The sequence below is a fragment of the Castor canadensis genome, chromosome 2 (genome assembly GCF_047511655.1).
Source record: "Castor canadensis chromosome 2, mCasCan1.hap1v2, whole genome shotgun sequence".
Classification (NCBI taxonomy): Eukaryota; Metazoa; Chordata; class Mammalia; order Rodentia; family Castoridae; genus Castor; species Castor canadensis.
The window spans coordinates 192,390,341-192,404,592 of record NC_133387.1 but is presented as its reverse complement, the minus strand read 5'-3'; the positions used below and the strand labels follow the sequence as shown (position 1 = coordinate 192,404,592).

General features: G+C 35.6%; 2 protein-coding genes and 1 long non-coding RNA gene across 9 annotated transcripts in view; 2 read left to right on the top strand and 1 right to left on the bottom strand.

The window, feature by feature from the left end:
- LOC109690945 (serine-protein kinase ATM) overlaps window positions 1-14,252 on the top strand; it is a 340,952-nt gene that overhangs the window by 120,731 nt on the left and 205,969 nt on the right. The window lies entirely within an intron of this gene.
- The window catches only part of LOC109691034 (uncharacterized), an 83,063-nt gene that overhangs the window by 43,118 nt on the left and 25,693 nt on the right, over window positions 1-14,252 (bottom strand). The gene's annotated exons all lie outside the window — the stretch shown is intronic.
- Cul5 (cullin 5) overlaps window positions 1-14,252 on the top strand; it is a 97,505-nt gene that overhangs the window by 75,311 nt on the left and 7,942 nt on the right. For all 4 annotated transcript variants that reach the window (XM_074066784.1, XM_074066786.1, XM_074066783.1 and 1 more), the window contains 7 exons: window positions 5,482-5,614; window positions 7,253-7,384; window positions 10,476-10,599; window positions 10,892-11,067; window positions 11,586-11,747; window positions 12,528-12,646; window positions 13,653-13,776. In XM_074066784.1, coding sequence (XP_073922885.1) covers window positions 5,482-5,614; window positions 7,253-7,384; window positions 10,476-10,599; window positions 10,892-11,067; window positions 11,586-11,747; window positions 12,528-12,646; window positions 13,653-13,776 — 970 coding nt within the window. The remainder of the gene's footprint in view (window positions 1-5,481; window positions 5,615-7,252; window positions 7,385-10,475; window positions 10,600-10,891; window positions 11,068-11,585; window positions 11,748-12,527; window positions 12,647-13,652; window positions 13,777-14,252) is intronic.

Below are 14,252 nucleotides of genomic sequence, written 5' to 3'. Positions count from 1 at the left end.
TTTTTTCCTATTAGACCTTTTCATAAAAAGTTATGAGTTCTTCTGTATTCTGAATATAGGTCCTTGAATGACATATGCTTTGTTTTATGATTTTTGCTTTCTGTGTTTTATCTAGGAAACCTTTTATCTACTTTAACTCCAGGACATGAACATATTCTTTGTTTTCTTTTAGAAGTTTTATAATTTTAGCTTTCACATTTAGGTCTAGGAGCCATCTTAAAATAATGATTGCATGTGTTGTGAGCTAGCGATTGATTTTCATTTTTTTCTTTACAATGTGATAAGCAGTGGTTTCGGTACTATTTGTGGGCGAGATTTCCATTCCCCATTGTGTTGGTACCTTCCCATCAAAAAATCAAGTGACTTAAAAATGGGTTCATTTGGGTATCTTTAAGCCATTAAAACATAATCATTATACTGTAATTATATAGTAAGTCTTGAAGTCAGGTAGTATAATTTTTTTTTAAATCTATATTCATTCTTCCTTTGTGCCTTTTATAATTTTCTTTTTAAAATGTTTCTATCATTTTCTGGTATTGTTATGTTGGCTTCATGAAAAAGATTAGAAGTTATTCTCTTGTGTGTATTGCTGAAAGAGTGTAATTAGTAGTGCTTTTTGCTTAAATGTTTGAAGGAATTCATTATTAAACTAATTTTTTGAAATAGATACAAGAGTTCTTCAGGTTTTTCATTTAATCTAGTTGTTTGTGCAAGTTGTAGTTTTTAGGAAATTTACTAATTTCTTCCAAGCTGTCAGGTACACATACATAAAGTCATGGCTGCTATTCCCGTTAGCCATTTCTCTCTGCAAATACAGGAACCTTTTTTTCTAGAGTCATTTGAGATTAAGTTGTTCACCATTCCAAATACATTAATGTGTATTTTCTTTAAGCATAATCACAAAGTCATAATTTTCCAAAATTAAGAAATTAACTTTGATACATCAGATCTGTTCTTTAGATGCCTTTAAATATGCATTGACAGTAAATGTTTTGTAGCAAAAGGATCTAATATAAGATCATTTGTTGCATTTAGTTGTCATATACATATATGGATATACATGCACAATATCTATATGTATATTTTTTGTGGTCTTCTGTGGTCTGAAACTGTCATTTGACCTTCATGACCTTGTACTTTTGAAGCATACAGACAGGTTATATTGTAGAATGTTCTTAGTTTATGTCCACCTGATGTTTCCACATGATTAGAATCAGACTTACATCTTTGGACCAAGGGAAGATTTGTTCTTACCATCATCTTATCTGAGAGTACATGATTGATTTTGATTTATTCCATTTCCAGTCATATTCAGTTTGATCATTTGATTAAGTTGGTGTCTGCCAGACCTTCCTACTGCAAGGTTTCTCTTTCTCTTTTATTTTACAATTATTTTTTGGAAAGTACTTTAAAATTATATAAAGATCCACGCTGGGTGCCAGCAGCTCACACCTGTAATACTAGCTTCTCAGGAGGGAGAGATCAGGAGGATCCTGGTAGAAAGCCTACCTTGCAAGCATGAGGCCCTGAATTCAAACCCCAGTACCGCCACAAAACAAACAAACAAAAAAAACTATATAAAGATTTCATTCCTCATCAGATTATTTGTATGTTGATTCATCATATCAGTAGGGAGTCAGAGTTTCCTGTGCTTAGTGGGTTAATTTATGATTCTTTATTTTGATTTTTAAATTATTATAATTGCCTTTCCTCTTGCATATAGGAAAAATTTCATGTGTCTGTGTATTTTTTTAGTACTCTCTTCTCTCCCACCTCCTGTAGTCTCCTCAGATAGACCCACTAGTACATTCATATTCTCTGTACATATATGTGTGTTTGTATGTACATATATTAAGATCAAATGTACTTACGTGTACATTTATCTTATAGGTCTAGCTTCTACATGCAACCTTTGACCTTTTGAGCCTGGCTTACTTCACTTAGCATTGTGTTTTGACCATCTTTTCATGTGCTTATAGGTGGTTATTTTCTTTGAATAAATGTGTGTCTTAATCATTTGGGTTATTTGTCTTTTTGTTTTTGAGTTGATAAGTACCAGATCCTTAACAGATAGATGATTTCCAAGTATTTTCTACCATCCTGCAGGGTTTTTTTTTTTTTAACTTTCTTGATAATGTCTTGTTGTACAAAAGTTTTTTCCCCTACTTTCCCGAAGCTGGAGATCAAATCCAGGGCCTTGCACAAACTAGGCAGGCATGAGCTTGTCACTGACAAAAGCTTAATTTTTGATGATACAGTTTCATCCTTATGTTTCTAAGAGTTTTGTGGGGTTGGCTCTTCTGCTTAAGTCATTGGTCCATTTCAGATTAATTTTAGGTTATGGTGTGAGATCAGAGTCCAACTTCATTCTTTTGCATGTAGATATCCAGTGGTCCCAGCACCCACTGAATGATTTTGCCCTTGTTACTAAGAATCAATTGGCTATGGAGCTGGAGGAGTGGCTCAAGTGGTAGAGCACCTGCCTAGCAATTGCAAAGCCCTGTGATCAAACCCCAGTACCACCAAAAAAACCAAAACAAACATGAATCAATTGGTTGTGGATTTATGTGTTTATTTCTGACTGCTTAAAACTTCAACTCCGTTGGTATGAATCTGTCTTTATGCTAACATCACACTGTAGCTTTGTAGTAGCTTTAAAATTAGGACATGTGGATGCTCCAGCTTTGTTCTGTTTCTGTCTAATGGATACAAAGCTTCTGTTTGGGATAATGAAAAAGTTCTTGAAATAGACACTAGAGACATTTACACAACATTGTAAATGTACTGAATGCCACTGAATTTTGTGCTTAAAATAGCTAAAATGGTGGATCTGTTTAACCATAATGAAAAAATTTATATCGTAAAAGCAGATAATGGGCTGGGGTGTAGTTCAGCAGTAGAGCATTTACCTAGCATGCACGAGGCCCTGCATTCAATCCCAGCAACACAAAAGCAAACAGATAAACAAATACATAAAGGAATGAACCAACACATGCTATGAGATGGATGAATCTTGACGACATGCTAAGTAAAAGAAGTTAAGCCACAAAAGACCACATACTGTATGCTAACACAAACAATCTAGAATCCTAAGTCTACAGAGATAAAACCTATACTACTTGACACTAGTCTGTGAGGGGGCGGGGGACAGCTGGAGAAGAAACTTTATTCTAGTAAGTATGGGATTTCTTTTGAGAGTAATGAAAATGTTAAAAAATTTGATTATAGTGATGATTGCACAGCTTTGTGAATATACTTTAAAAGCAATGAATTTTATGCTCTAAATGAGTGACTTGTGTGAGTTACATCTCAGTAATATTTATTTATTATATTTAGTTACTATTAATATGTTAAGCAATAGCAATGAAAAATGATATTTACTAATGGACAAATAGGTGAAAATTATTATCTGAGAAAAGATAGAATTGTCTATAGCAATACGATATTTGAGTCATAGATAACAGAAAAATGGGGAAACACAAATTTTGTGCCAAATTTTTCCAAAATTGATGAAAGATAGTAACTCACAGATTTAAAGATCACTGAATCCCAAGCGTACGAAACACAGATTAGACCATTCATAGGTACCTCATAGTAAAATACCTTAAAGCACATAGATTATCATGAAGTTAGTGGGGTAGTCTATGTCAGAGGATAGAGGATGACCTCCTAGTGCATGTTGGTATGGATGCTTTCCATTTCCACTATTTTTTTTTCAGTGTTCGGAACCAAACGCAGGCCAAACATGGTAGGCAAGCACTACCACTGAGCAATACTGCCAGCCCCACATCCACTCTTTTCTAAACCTGAGCCCTGTGGTGAACTACCATTGCAGTTTTCCTTCCCATTTCTTTCAGTGTTAACTCTCCCCACTTGTCATTCTTAGTATGGTGTTTGGCCTCTGAATATAAAAACCTCTGGGTTACCTAAGAGCAATACCAATATTTTGAAATACTAGTATAATAGAAAATGCATTTCTGATGGGTTAGGTATCAGTCTTTGCAAGTCAGGTAATTTGTAAGTTTTTGCTTTCAACATAATTGATATTAGCCATTATTAAAGATGTACATTGTTAAATATCAATTTTAATGTTAGATCCGCATGGGTTTTTTTTTTTAAGTAAATGATTCAGAAGGTGCTCAAAAAATTGACATCATAAGAAAAATTCTAGGGTTAGAGGTGTGGCTCAAGTAGTAGAGAGCTTGCCTAACAAGTGTGAAGCCCTGCGTTCAAACCCTAGTACTGCCAAAAAGCAAAAAAGAAAAACTCTAGTTCCCTCTACTTATGTGAGTAAAATTTTTCAGGGCAGATGTAAGTTTGTAGAAATGGAATCAATGGAGATACCTAATTGGGGAGAAAAACGATTCCATCCACTGAGGAAGAGTTGATATATTCAAGGGCTGTGGATATTGCTAAATGTCCTCGAGTGCTTGTCCAGCTTGATGTCCTAGGTTTGATCCCCAGCACAGCAAAAAGAAATTTTTGATTAAAAAAAGATACTTGGCATAGCCAATAAAAATTTATATATGCATTTATTTTATTTTATGTATATGTACTCACATAATTTGTTTTGATCATTTTGTGTATTTGTAGTAATTTGGCTAGCTTAGTAGTTGGAAAATAGCACTTGAATTTTATATCTGACAATTTGAACTCAACCTTAAATATATTGTTAAGTGAAGAATAAATTGATGTCATTCAGGCATGAAAATACAATATGCTGATACAAAGTTTTATCAGAAAAGTGCAACACAGGTACAAATTCTTTGTTGTTTAAGAGGAATTTGTTCACAATTTTTCAGAATGGCTGAGGGTAGCTATCACATCACTATGGAATGTAGATACAGTTCAAAGAGTAAGCTAACAGATTTAACATTAATAATAAAAAATTTTAATATTTATAAATATCCAAGGATTTATTACATGGTTTTTCAAAAGTTATTTTAGCAAGTATCTGAATTATTTTATTTTTTTGTAGTACTGGGTCTTGAACTCAGGGCCTACACCTTGAGCCACTCCATCACCCCTTTTTTGTGAAGGGCTTTTTCAAGGTAGGGTCTTATGGAACTGTTTGCCCAGGCTGGCTTCGAACCTCAATCCTCCTGATCTCTGTCTCCTGAGTGGCTAGCATTACTGGCATGAGCCGCTCACGCCTGGCTGAATAAAATCTTTTAAGAATCATTGTCATGTCCTGCATTAGGATGAGGCAAGCAGGTACTCAGAGGGCAAAATTGAAGGAGGTTCTCACTCTCAGATCCTGCAAGGGTAGAGTAATCCTTTATGGGACTCTCAGAGGGAGTACTTCCTTGCATTATGTGCCCTAGACATCTTTCTTACATAGCTCTGATCAGTAGATTATTCAGCATAGGAATTTTTTGTTGCTGTTGTTCAACATCAGAAAATAGTTTTTGAAAATTTGGCTTTAGAAAAGAATAACTTGCTAATATCAATCACTTTTTATCAATTACTTTTGTTGTCTAGAGTGGGATTGAAAACTCAGCCTGAGTCAAAATGCCCTGAATTGCTTGCCAACTACTGTGACATGTTACTAAGAAAAACACCTTTAAGCAAAAAACTAACCTCTGAAGAGATTGAAGCAAAGCTTAAAGAAGTGGTATGTAAATTTTGTATTTCATATTTTCTTTAAGAATAAAGAAGGATTTATTACCTGTAGCAGGTAAAGAGAGCAGTGGAGTTATTTCCAAAGCAGTGCCCTTCTCCATTTTGGAACATTTGAAGCATGGGGATTGTATTTGGGGAGACTATACTTGTTAATACATGGAAGCACGTTAGGGTCAGAGTTCAAGCAGGAAAGATGGCAGACACACTTTCTGGCTCAGGGTCACAGAGCACATGTTTGAAAGGTTTTTAAATCACCAATAGGAGCATTTTTGAGCATTTCAACTTGTGTCATAAACATAGACAGAACACCTCTAAGCATGCTCAGCTTGCATCACACAGATGACATACAGTAACACCTCTGGACACATTCTGTTTTCTCCAAAATTTTTAGCTGTAGCAGGTAAGGACAGCATGGGTGTTATTTCCAAGGCAGTGCCCTCCTCCAAAAAAGGAGAAAGGAGTTTTTTTGTGTTTCTCATTTTTAAGTTACCTTACTTTGAGTGTTTTGCTTTTCAGGCATCCTGTTAATATTACCAATAATTTTTTTTTTTAAGTCTCTAAGGAACTATTGTTAATGAAGTTTTGCAGTGTAAAATTGGTACAGGATGTTTATTTTTTTGCCTAAAAAACAATTTACTATATAGTGCCTAGAAGGGGAGTAATATATTTTTTCCCCTTAATTTTCCCCCCTGTGGTGCTGGGATCCAGCCCAGGACCTTGTACATGCTAGACAAGCACTCTACCACTAAGCTATATCCCTATCCCTTTTTTTTTGTTTATTTGTTTGCTTGGTTTTTTGTTTTTTTTTTTTTTTTTTGAGATAGGGTTTCCCTATATATATTTCAGGCTGGCCTTGAACTCACTATGTAGCCCAGGTTGGCCTTAAACATAGGATCATCCTGCTTCCACTTTTTTTTTTTTTGGTGGAGGGGAATGGACAGGGTACTGTGGTTTAAATTCAGGGCCTCACACTTGGTAGGCAGGTGCTCTACCATTTGAACCACTCCACCAGTTCTTTTTTCTTTTAGATTTTTTGAGATAGGCTTTCAGGAACTATGTGCCCTGGGCTGGCCTCAAATGAAGATACTCCTGGATCTCTGCCTCCCAAGTATCTAGGATTATGGGCGCGAGCCTTGCTTCCATTTCTTGTGTGCTGTGATAACAGTTGGGTGCCACCACACCCAGTCTTTTTCTTCATTCTTTTTAGGTAATTAAATTCTAGTTCCCATTAAAGAGCAAACAGTTGAAAGACTGGGAGTTTTTCACTCTTTCTGTGAGAGCCCAAGATAGATAGCCAGAGATAAATAAGAAAAGATAGTACTTGCTTGCATTTTTGTTGTTATTGTTTCCTGGTTGTTAGTATAAATATTTACAAAGAGATAAAAATAGGGAGAGATATAGGGCTTGAGTATGTAGGATTACAGGTGTGAGCCACTGGTGCCCAGCTCTTTGCTAACTTTTGAAGTAGTAGTGTAACAGGTCTGGCTGTTTTTAGAGATGACTAATTTAGTCATCTTATACTCTATCTGTGTATGCTTATATAAATTTCTGAATTTTGACAGGTGATATCTAAATAAGAGAGATGACTGAAAGTATATAAGAAGTGGATGTAACTTTGTTTTCTTTGCAGCTCTTGGTCCTTAAATACGTACAAAACAAAGATGTTTTTATGAGGTATCACAAAGCTCATTTGACACGACGTCTTATATTAGACATCTCTGCTGATAGTGAAATTGAAGAAAATATGGTAGAATGGCTAAGAGTAAGTAAAATTTTAAAAAATATTTGGTTCCACATGGTTCATATGTGTGCTTAAGTAATACATTTTGGTGTTACTGTTTTTTTAAGTAGGATTGGAGTTTGAATTCAGGGCTTCAATCTTGTAAAGCAGGCATTCTACCACTTGAGCCACACCTCCAACCCATTTTGTTTTTGTTTTGGAGATAGGGTCTAAACTACTTGCCTGCTGGCCTTGAACTGAGATCCTCCCTATCTCACGCTCCCGAGTAGCTAGGATTACAGGCATGAGCCACCTGCCTACAGCTTGGTATTAAGAATGTAGCATAAAGTATATAAAACAAAATGGTACCTATTGAAGTAAATTTTCTTTCTTTTTTGTGGTGCTGGGGTTTGAACTCAGGGCCTACACCTTGAGCCTCTCCACCAGCCCTTTTTTGTGATGGGCTTTTTCAAGATAAGATCTTTCAAACTATTTGCCCCGGCTGGCTGTGAACCTCAGTCTTCCTGATATCTGTCTCCTGAGTAGCTAGGATTACAGGCATGATCTTCCAGTGCCCAGCTAAGTAAATTTTCTTAATGAACCACTTAAAAAAAAATAGTAGTTAGGAAAATATTTGTAAGTTATATGACATTGTATAATATCTAAAGAACTCTTACAATATAACGATTAAAAACACCAAACCAGTAAAACAAATAACCTAGTTAAAAATGGGCAAAAGATTTGAATAGACGTTTCTTCACAGAAGATGTGCAAATGGTCAATATGTGCATGCAAAGAGGCTCAGCATCAACAGTCATTAGTTAATTTGAACCAAAACCACAAGATACAGCATTCACCCCACAACAAAGCTAAAATGAAAGCGATGATAACAAATTTTGCAAGAAGATGAGAAATTAGGACCTTCATAATTGCTGGTGGGGATATAAAAATAGGGTGGCCACTTTGGAAAATTGGCATTTCCTCAGAAAGTTAAGCAGACTTAAATGAGAACATATGTCCATGAAAAACTGATACATAGATGTTCATGACAGCAATGTTTAGAATAATAACCAAAAAATAGAAACCAGATGTTGGTGAGCTAATGAATAAAATACAGGTTTATCCATACAATAGAATATTATTTGACAATTAAAAGAATATTATTTGAAAACATTATAATGCTAAGGGAACAAAGGTAGTTACAGGAGACCACACATCATACGGTTCCAGCATGGAAATAGCACAGAAAATAGATTAGGAACTAGGGCAGGAAGTTGAAATGGGGAATGACTACAAGTAAATATTGGGTCTCTTTGAAGTGATGAGAATGTTCTAAAATTCAGTAGTTGTAACCACTCTGGAAAAAAATTTGGAGGCTACTTAAAAAGCTGGACATCAATCTACCATTTGATCCAGCAATACCACTCTTGGGGATATACCCAAAAGACTGTGACACAGGTTACTCCAGAGGCACCTGCACACCCATGTTTATTGCGGCACTATTCACAATAGCCAAGTTATGGAAACAGCCAAGATGCCCCAGCACTGACGAATGGATTAAGAAAATGTGGTATCTATACACAATGGAATTTTATGCAGCCATGAAGAAGAACGAAATGTTATCATTTGCTGGTAAATGGATGGAATTGGAGAACATCATTCTGAGTGAGGTTAGCCTGGCTCAAAAAACCAAAAATCGTATGTTCTCCCTCATATGTGGACATTAGATCAAGGGCAAACACAACAAGGGGATTGGACTATGAGCACATGATAAAAGCGAGAGCACACAAGGGAGGGGTGAGGATAGGTAAGACACCTAAAAAACTAGCTAGCATTTGTTGCCCTTAACGCAGAGAAACTAAAGCAGATACCTTAAAGCAACTGAGGCCAATAGGAAAAGGGGAACAGGTACTAGAGAAAAGGTGAGATCAAAAAGAATTAACCTAGAAGGTAACACCCACGCACGGGAAATCAATGTGAGTCAATGCCCTGTATAGCTATCCTTATCTCAACCAGCAAAAACCCTTGTTCCTTCCTATTATTGCTTATACTCTCTCTACAACAAAATTAGAAATAAGGGCAAAATAGTTTCTGCTGGGTATTGAGGGGGGGGAGAGGGAGGGGGCGGAGTGGGTGGTAAGGGAGGGGGTGGGGGCAGGGGGGAGAAATGAACCAAGCCTTGTATGCACATATGAATAATAAAAGAAAAATGAAAAAAAATAAAATAATATAAAATAAAATTCAGTAGTTGTGGTAGTTGCCCAACTCTGAATATACCAAACTCCACTAAACTATGTGCTTTAAGAGGGTGAATCTTAGGGTAGTTGTTATGTATCTCAACAAAGCTATCATGTACATGGAGAGTAGATTGAATAGCATTTGTTGGCTTTCTTCTTATGACAGTAAACATCTTTTCCTCAGTATTGACAGTCAGCTTTGTTATATGACTCCATTTTTATGTCTTTTTAATTTTCATTTCCAAGATTATCACTTTTTATTTCTTTGAGGTACTTATATGATCTTTATTGGCCAGATACCTCTTTTGAATATTCATATTTGTAAAGTATCATGTGGGTTTATCACTATAAGAGAAAGATGCCTCAAAACTACACTCTTTGCAGTCTGTGGGTAAAGTGAATAGACAAATGACTGTAAGATTTTTGAATAAAGTATTGTGTTTGGTAACTGATCAGGATGTGCTTCTGGTTTTGTTTGTTCGTTTTTGTGGTGCTAAGGATCAAATTCAGACTTTTGCATATACTAGGCAAGTGTTCTGCTACTGAGTTACACCTCCAGACCTGTACCTCTATACTCTTGTCATAATTTGCGGATTGAAAAGTGAAGTTTGTGCTTTATTCAATACATTTGCTAATACAGTGGCAACTAAGGTTGAGCTGAGTCACTGGGAACTGATGGTAACCATATTGTGGTGACAAGTGCATGCATACTGAAATTGGACAAAGCAAGAACTACCTGAGCAATCTCATTTAGTTTCTGAGAATCAAATATAATAGGTATTAGACTGTAAATGTTCTAAGAAACAAGAGAAATTTAAAGCATCTTAAGTTTTCTGTTAGAACTTTTCCTAGTGATATGTCATAATTATTACCTGCTGTCTCTTTGGTTTTTATAGGAAGTTGGCATGCCAGCAGATTATGTAAACAAGCTTGCTAGAATGTTTCAGGACATAAAAGTATCTGAAGATTTGAATCAAGCTTTTAAGGAAATGCACAAAAATAATAAGTTGGCTTTACCAGGTATTATTTTATAATTACATATTTTAAAACTTTTTTTTAAAAAAGAATACCTTTATTTTCCAGTAATTAAAAATAAATGTCAACAGTAATAGATCTAAGGATATTATGATGTCCACATTCCTTAGAGACAGCTGTCAGAGCAGATTTGGAAATCCTTATTTTCAAACAAAAGGGTACTTTTTAGAGTCTTACTTATTTTTCACCAAAATTCCACCTGTGCTACTTACTTTGAATTTTATCTATTGTCAAGACTTTTTATATTTTACATTTTTTTTGGTTTTCTTCCCTGTAGCTGATTCAGTTAATATTAAAATTCTGAATGCTGGTGCCTGGTCTAGAAGCTCTGAAAAAGTCTTTGTCTCACTTCCTACTGAACTGGAAGATTTGATACCTGAAGTAGAAGAATTTTACAAAAAAAATCATAGTGGTAGGAAATTGCATTGGCATCATCTCATGTCAAATGGAATTGTAAGTAGTTGATGTGTTGTTCAGCCTTTAATTTGGGTGAATGTGGACTCCACAAAAGAGTTAACTAAACAAAATGGATTATTTTGCCTCTCTCAAATATAAACATTTGAACAGGAGTATGGGATGTGTTCCATGAAGTTGTCAGGCACATAGTCTTCAGGTTGTACCATCATGCTTACTGGATTGCCCTTGTCTATAGAATCCAGTATGATTTCCACTGTGTCTGTCCTCCTGTCAGTGGGAAGGAAAAGGAGATGGACCTTCCTATAAGGGCCACTTGTAGACATTTCCCCATCATTTCTACTTGTAACACATTGGACAGTACACAGATTCATGGCCACATTTTGCTACAGGGAATGCTGTCAGTTAAGGTCTGCTAAAATTTTTGTTACCATGTAAGAAAGAAAGCATGGATATTGGAAGACAGGTAGTAGTGTTTTTCACATATAATCTCTTGTAACAGATACTTTATTAGATAGATGGCAATCTGTAATTGCCATCTATTTTATCTATTACAGATAACATTTAAGAATGAAGTAGGTCAGTATGATTTGGAGGTAACCACGTTTCAGCTGGCTGTATTGTTTGCATGGAACCAAAGACCAAGAGAGAAAATCAGCTTTGAAAATCTGAAACTTGCAACTGAACTCCCTGATGCTGAACTAAGAAGGACTTTATGGGTTGGTTTTTTTTGTGTTAAAAATTGTGTCCTTTCACATAACTGGAAATGTGTGCTTGGTTTGTAATAATTTGGGGATCAAATCCACTGTGCTGTGCACACTGTGCACGTACTATATCCTGAGCTACATACTCAGCCCCTGTAAATTTTTGACACTCTCAAAGTGACTTTTAACCAAGGAAAATACACTAATGAAGTATTTATGGGAAAAAGAAAATGAAAGTTACCAAGACAGATAAAGGGACGAAAAAAAGATGAAAGATTCAGTTAGTATTTATATGTTACTTATATGGAGTCTGACCAAAGACATGTACTACACTTAATTTTTATGCTGACAGTATGTTTAAAGATTTTTTTGATGACCACAAATCTAAGAGTTAGAAAACTGTAGTCCTTTTGAGGATTTATAAAAGGTACTCTCACTACCTTCTTGCTTGTAACATTTTACCACTACTCTGTAAGCATATTCTAAGTTATCTCCTGTGGAGGAAACAGATGGTATAAAACTGACAAGTAGTATTTGCTATGGTCCTGTGTAAGCAATCCTAATTTCTTGTCTTGCTATATAGAGAACACTTATTGTTTCCTCATAACCTGTTCTTTCCTCTGCCTTCTCTTTTTTTTCCTTTATGCATTTATGTGGTTTTGTTCTTGGAAGCGCCACATAAAAGTCTGCATTGTAAATTTGCATTTATAATCCTTTCTTGCCTGTGTGGGTCATGCTGGAGAATTGATCTTAGTACTCCATTGTTGCTAATTATTTTCTCTTTATTCTTCACAGTCTCTAGTAGCTTTCCCAAAGCTCAAACGGCAAGTTTTATTGTATGAACCTCAAGTCAACTCACCCAAAGATTTTACAGAAGGTACCCTCTTCTCAGTGAACCAGGAGTTCAGTTTAATGTAAGGTTTATGTTGGTTGTTTTGAAATAAAAATTCTTCATTTGAATTTCAGTACTTTGTTTTTATCAAAATAGTTATTTTCCTTACATCATATTTAAAGCATAACTATACACTATCATCACTTGAAATTTATGTCTTTTAGGGGTTTTTTTGGGCAGTATTAGAGTTTGAACTCAGGCCTCATGCTTGCTAGGCAGGCACTCTATCACTTGAGCCACTCTACCAGCCTGTCAGCTAGTTTTTTATTAAAAGTATTAGGAGGGCAGAGTGTGAGGAGAATCCCCGGGGGGTGGGAGGGTGTTCATGAGCTACAGATGTTCACTGCTGGTGGTGGTACTGGGGTTTGCACAGAGGGCCTGGAGCTTGCTAGGAAGCCACCACTTAACCATTCCCCTGTCCCCAGGTGTTTACTTCTTTACCATATTTTTCGTGGAAACTTTTTGGTGATTGACATCATAGTCTACATTTATCTTTAAAGTAAAATCCTCTTGTACTCTAAAACCAATTTATCTAGGCAAAGCATTTTTTCTGAACATCCACTTAGATAATGCTGAATCCAAACCCATTGGTGCCTTCAGTTACCTATTACTTACTACAGGAGTGTAGTCACTCATTACCAGAAGCTATATCAAGTTTGAGGGAATCAAAGAATTTGGGTTTTTGTTCTTGTATGTTTTCATAGAGACAGTGTCACGATGTAGCCCAGTCTGGCCTTGAACTTGTGATCCTCCTGCCTTTGCCTCCCAACTGCTGGAACTACAGGCTGGTAGTGCACTGCCATGCCCAGCGTGGGATTTGTTTCAGATGAATCTGTGTTGGTTGTTGGTTGTTACTTCTGCTTCAGATGGTTGTGAATATTAGTTTAGTTTTTAGGATTTTTCTAAATCGTATTTCCCAGATACTGTAGATATAGATATATAGAGATAATTAATATATCTAGATATAGATGTATTAATTATTTTAATCCTTTCAGTGTGAAATTCTCAATTCATGGGTTTTTTTGCAGAAAAAATGCAAAAGTTCAGAAAAGGGGTAAAATCAACTTGATTGGACGCTTACAGCTAACTACAGAAAGAATGAGAGAAGAAGAAAATGAAGGAATTGTTCAGCTAAGAATATTAAGAACCCAGGTTTGTAATACTAAGATAGAATGTCTAACTTTTGAAAATTCTTTGTTTTTTTTAATCTTAAGGCCTTGTTTGAATTTAAAAGCATGTAAGCTATTCAACCTATTTGTGAAAAAACTAATTTTCATTTTACTGGAATTTAAAATTCAATTGATCGAATTCTTTTAATACTAAAAGAGGTGTCTGTGTGGCTTGGCCTGTAGTAGATTCTGATCTATTGGTTGGATAAAACCTTTGTTTTAAGTTACATCTCCTTTTGACCCCATCTGAATAAACGTGTCTAAGTAACAGTTGTAGTTGTAGGATTGCAGCATTGTTTTCCTCTGTTTTTATTAGTGTCTGATAATTGTACAGAGCAGTTTCATGGTGATATTTTCATACATGTGTACAATGTGCTTTGATCAAATCTACCCCCGAGTACTCTTTCATATCCTCCCTTCCATTTCAACAATTTTAAACAGGTTTCATTCTATTTTCAT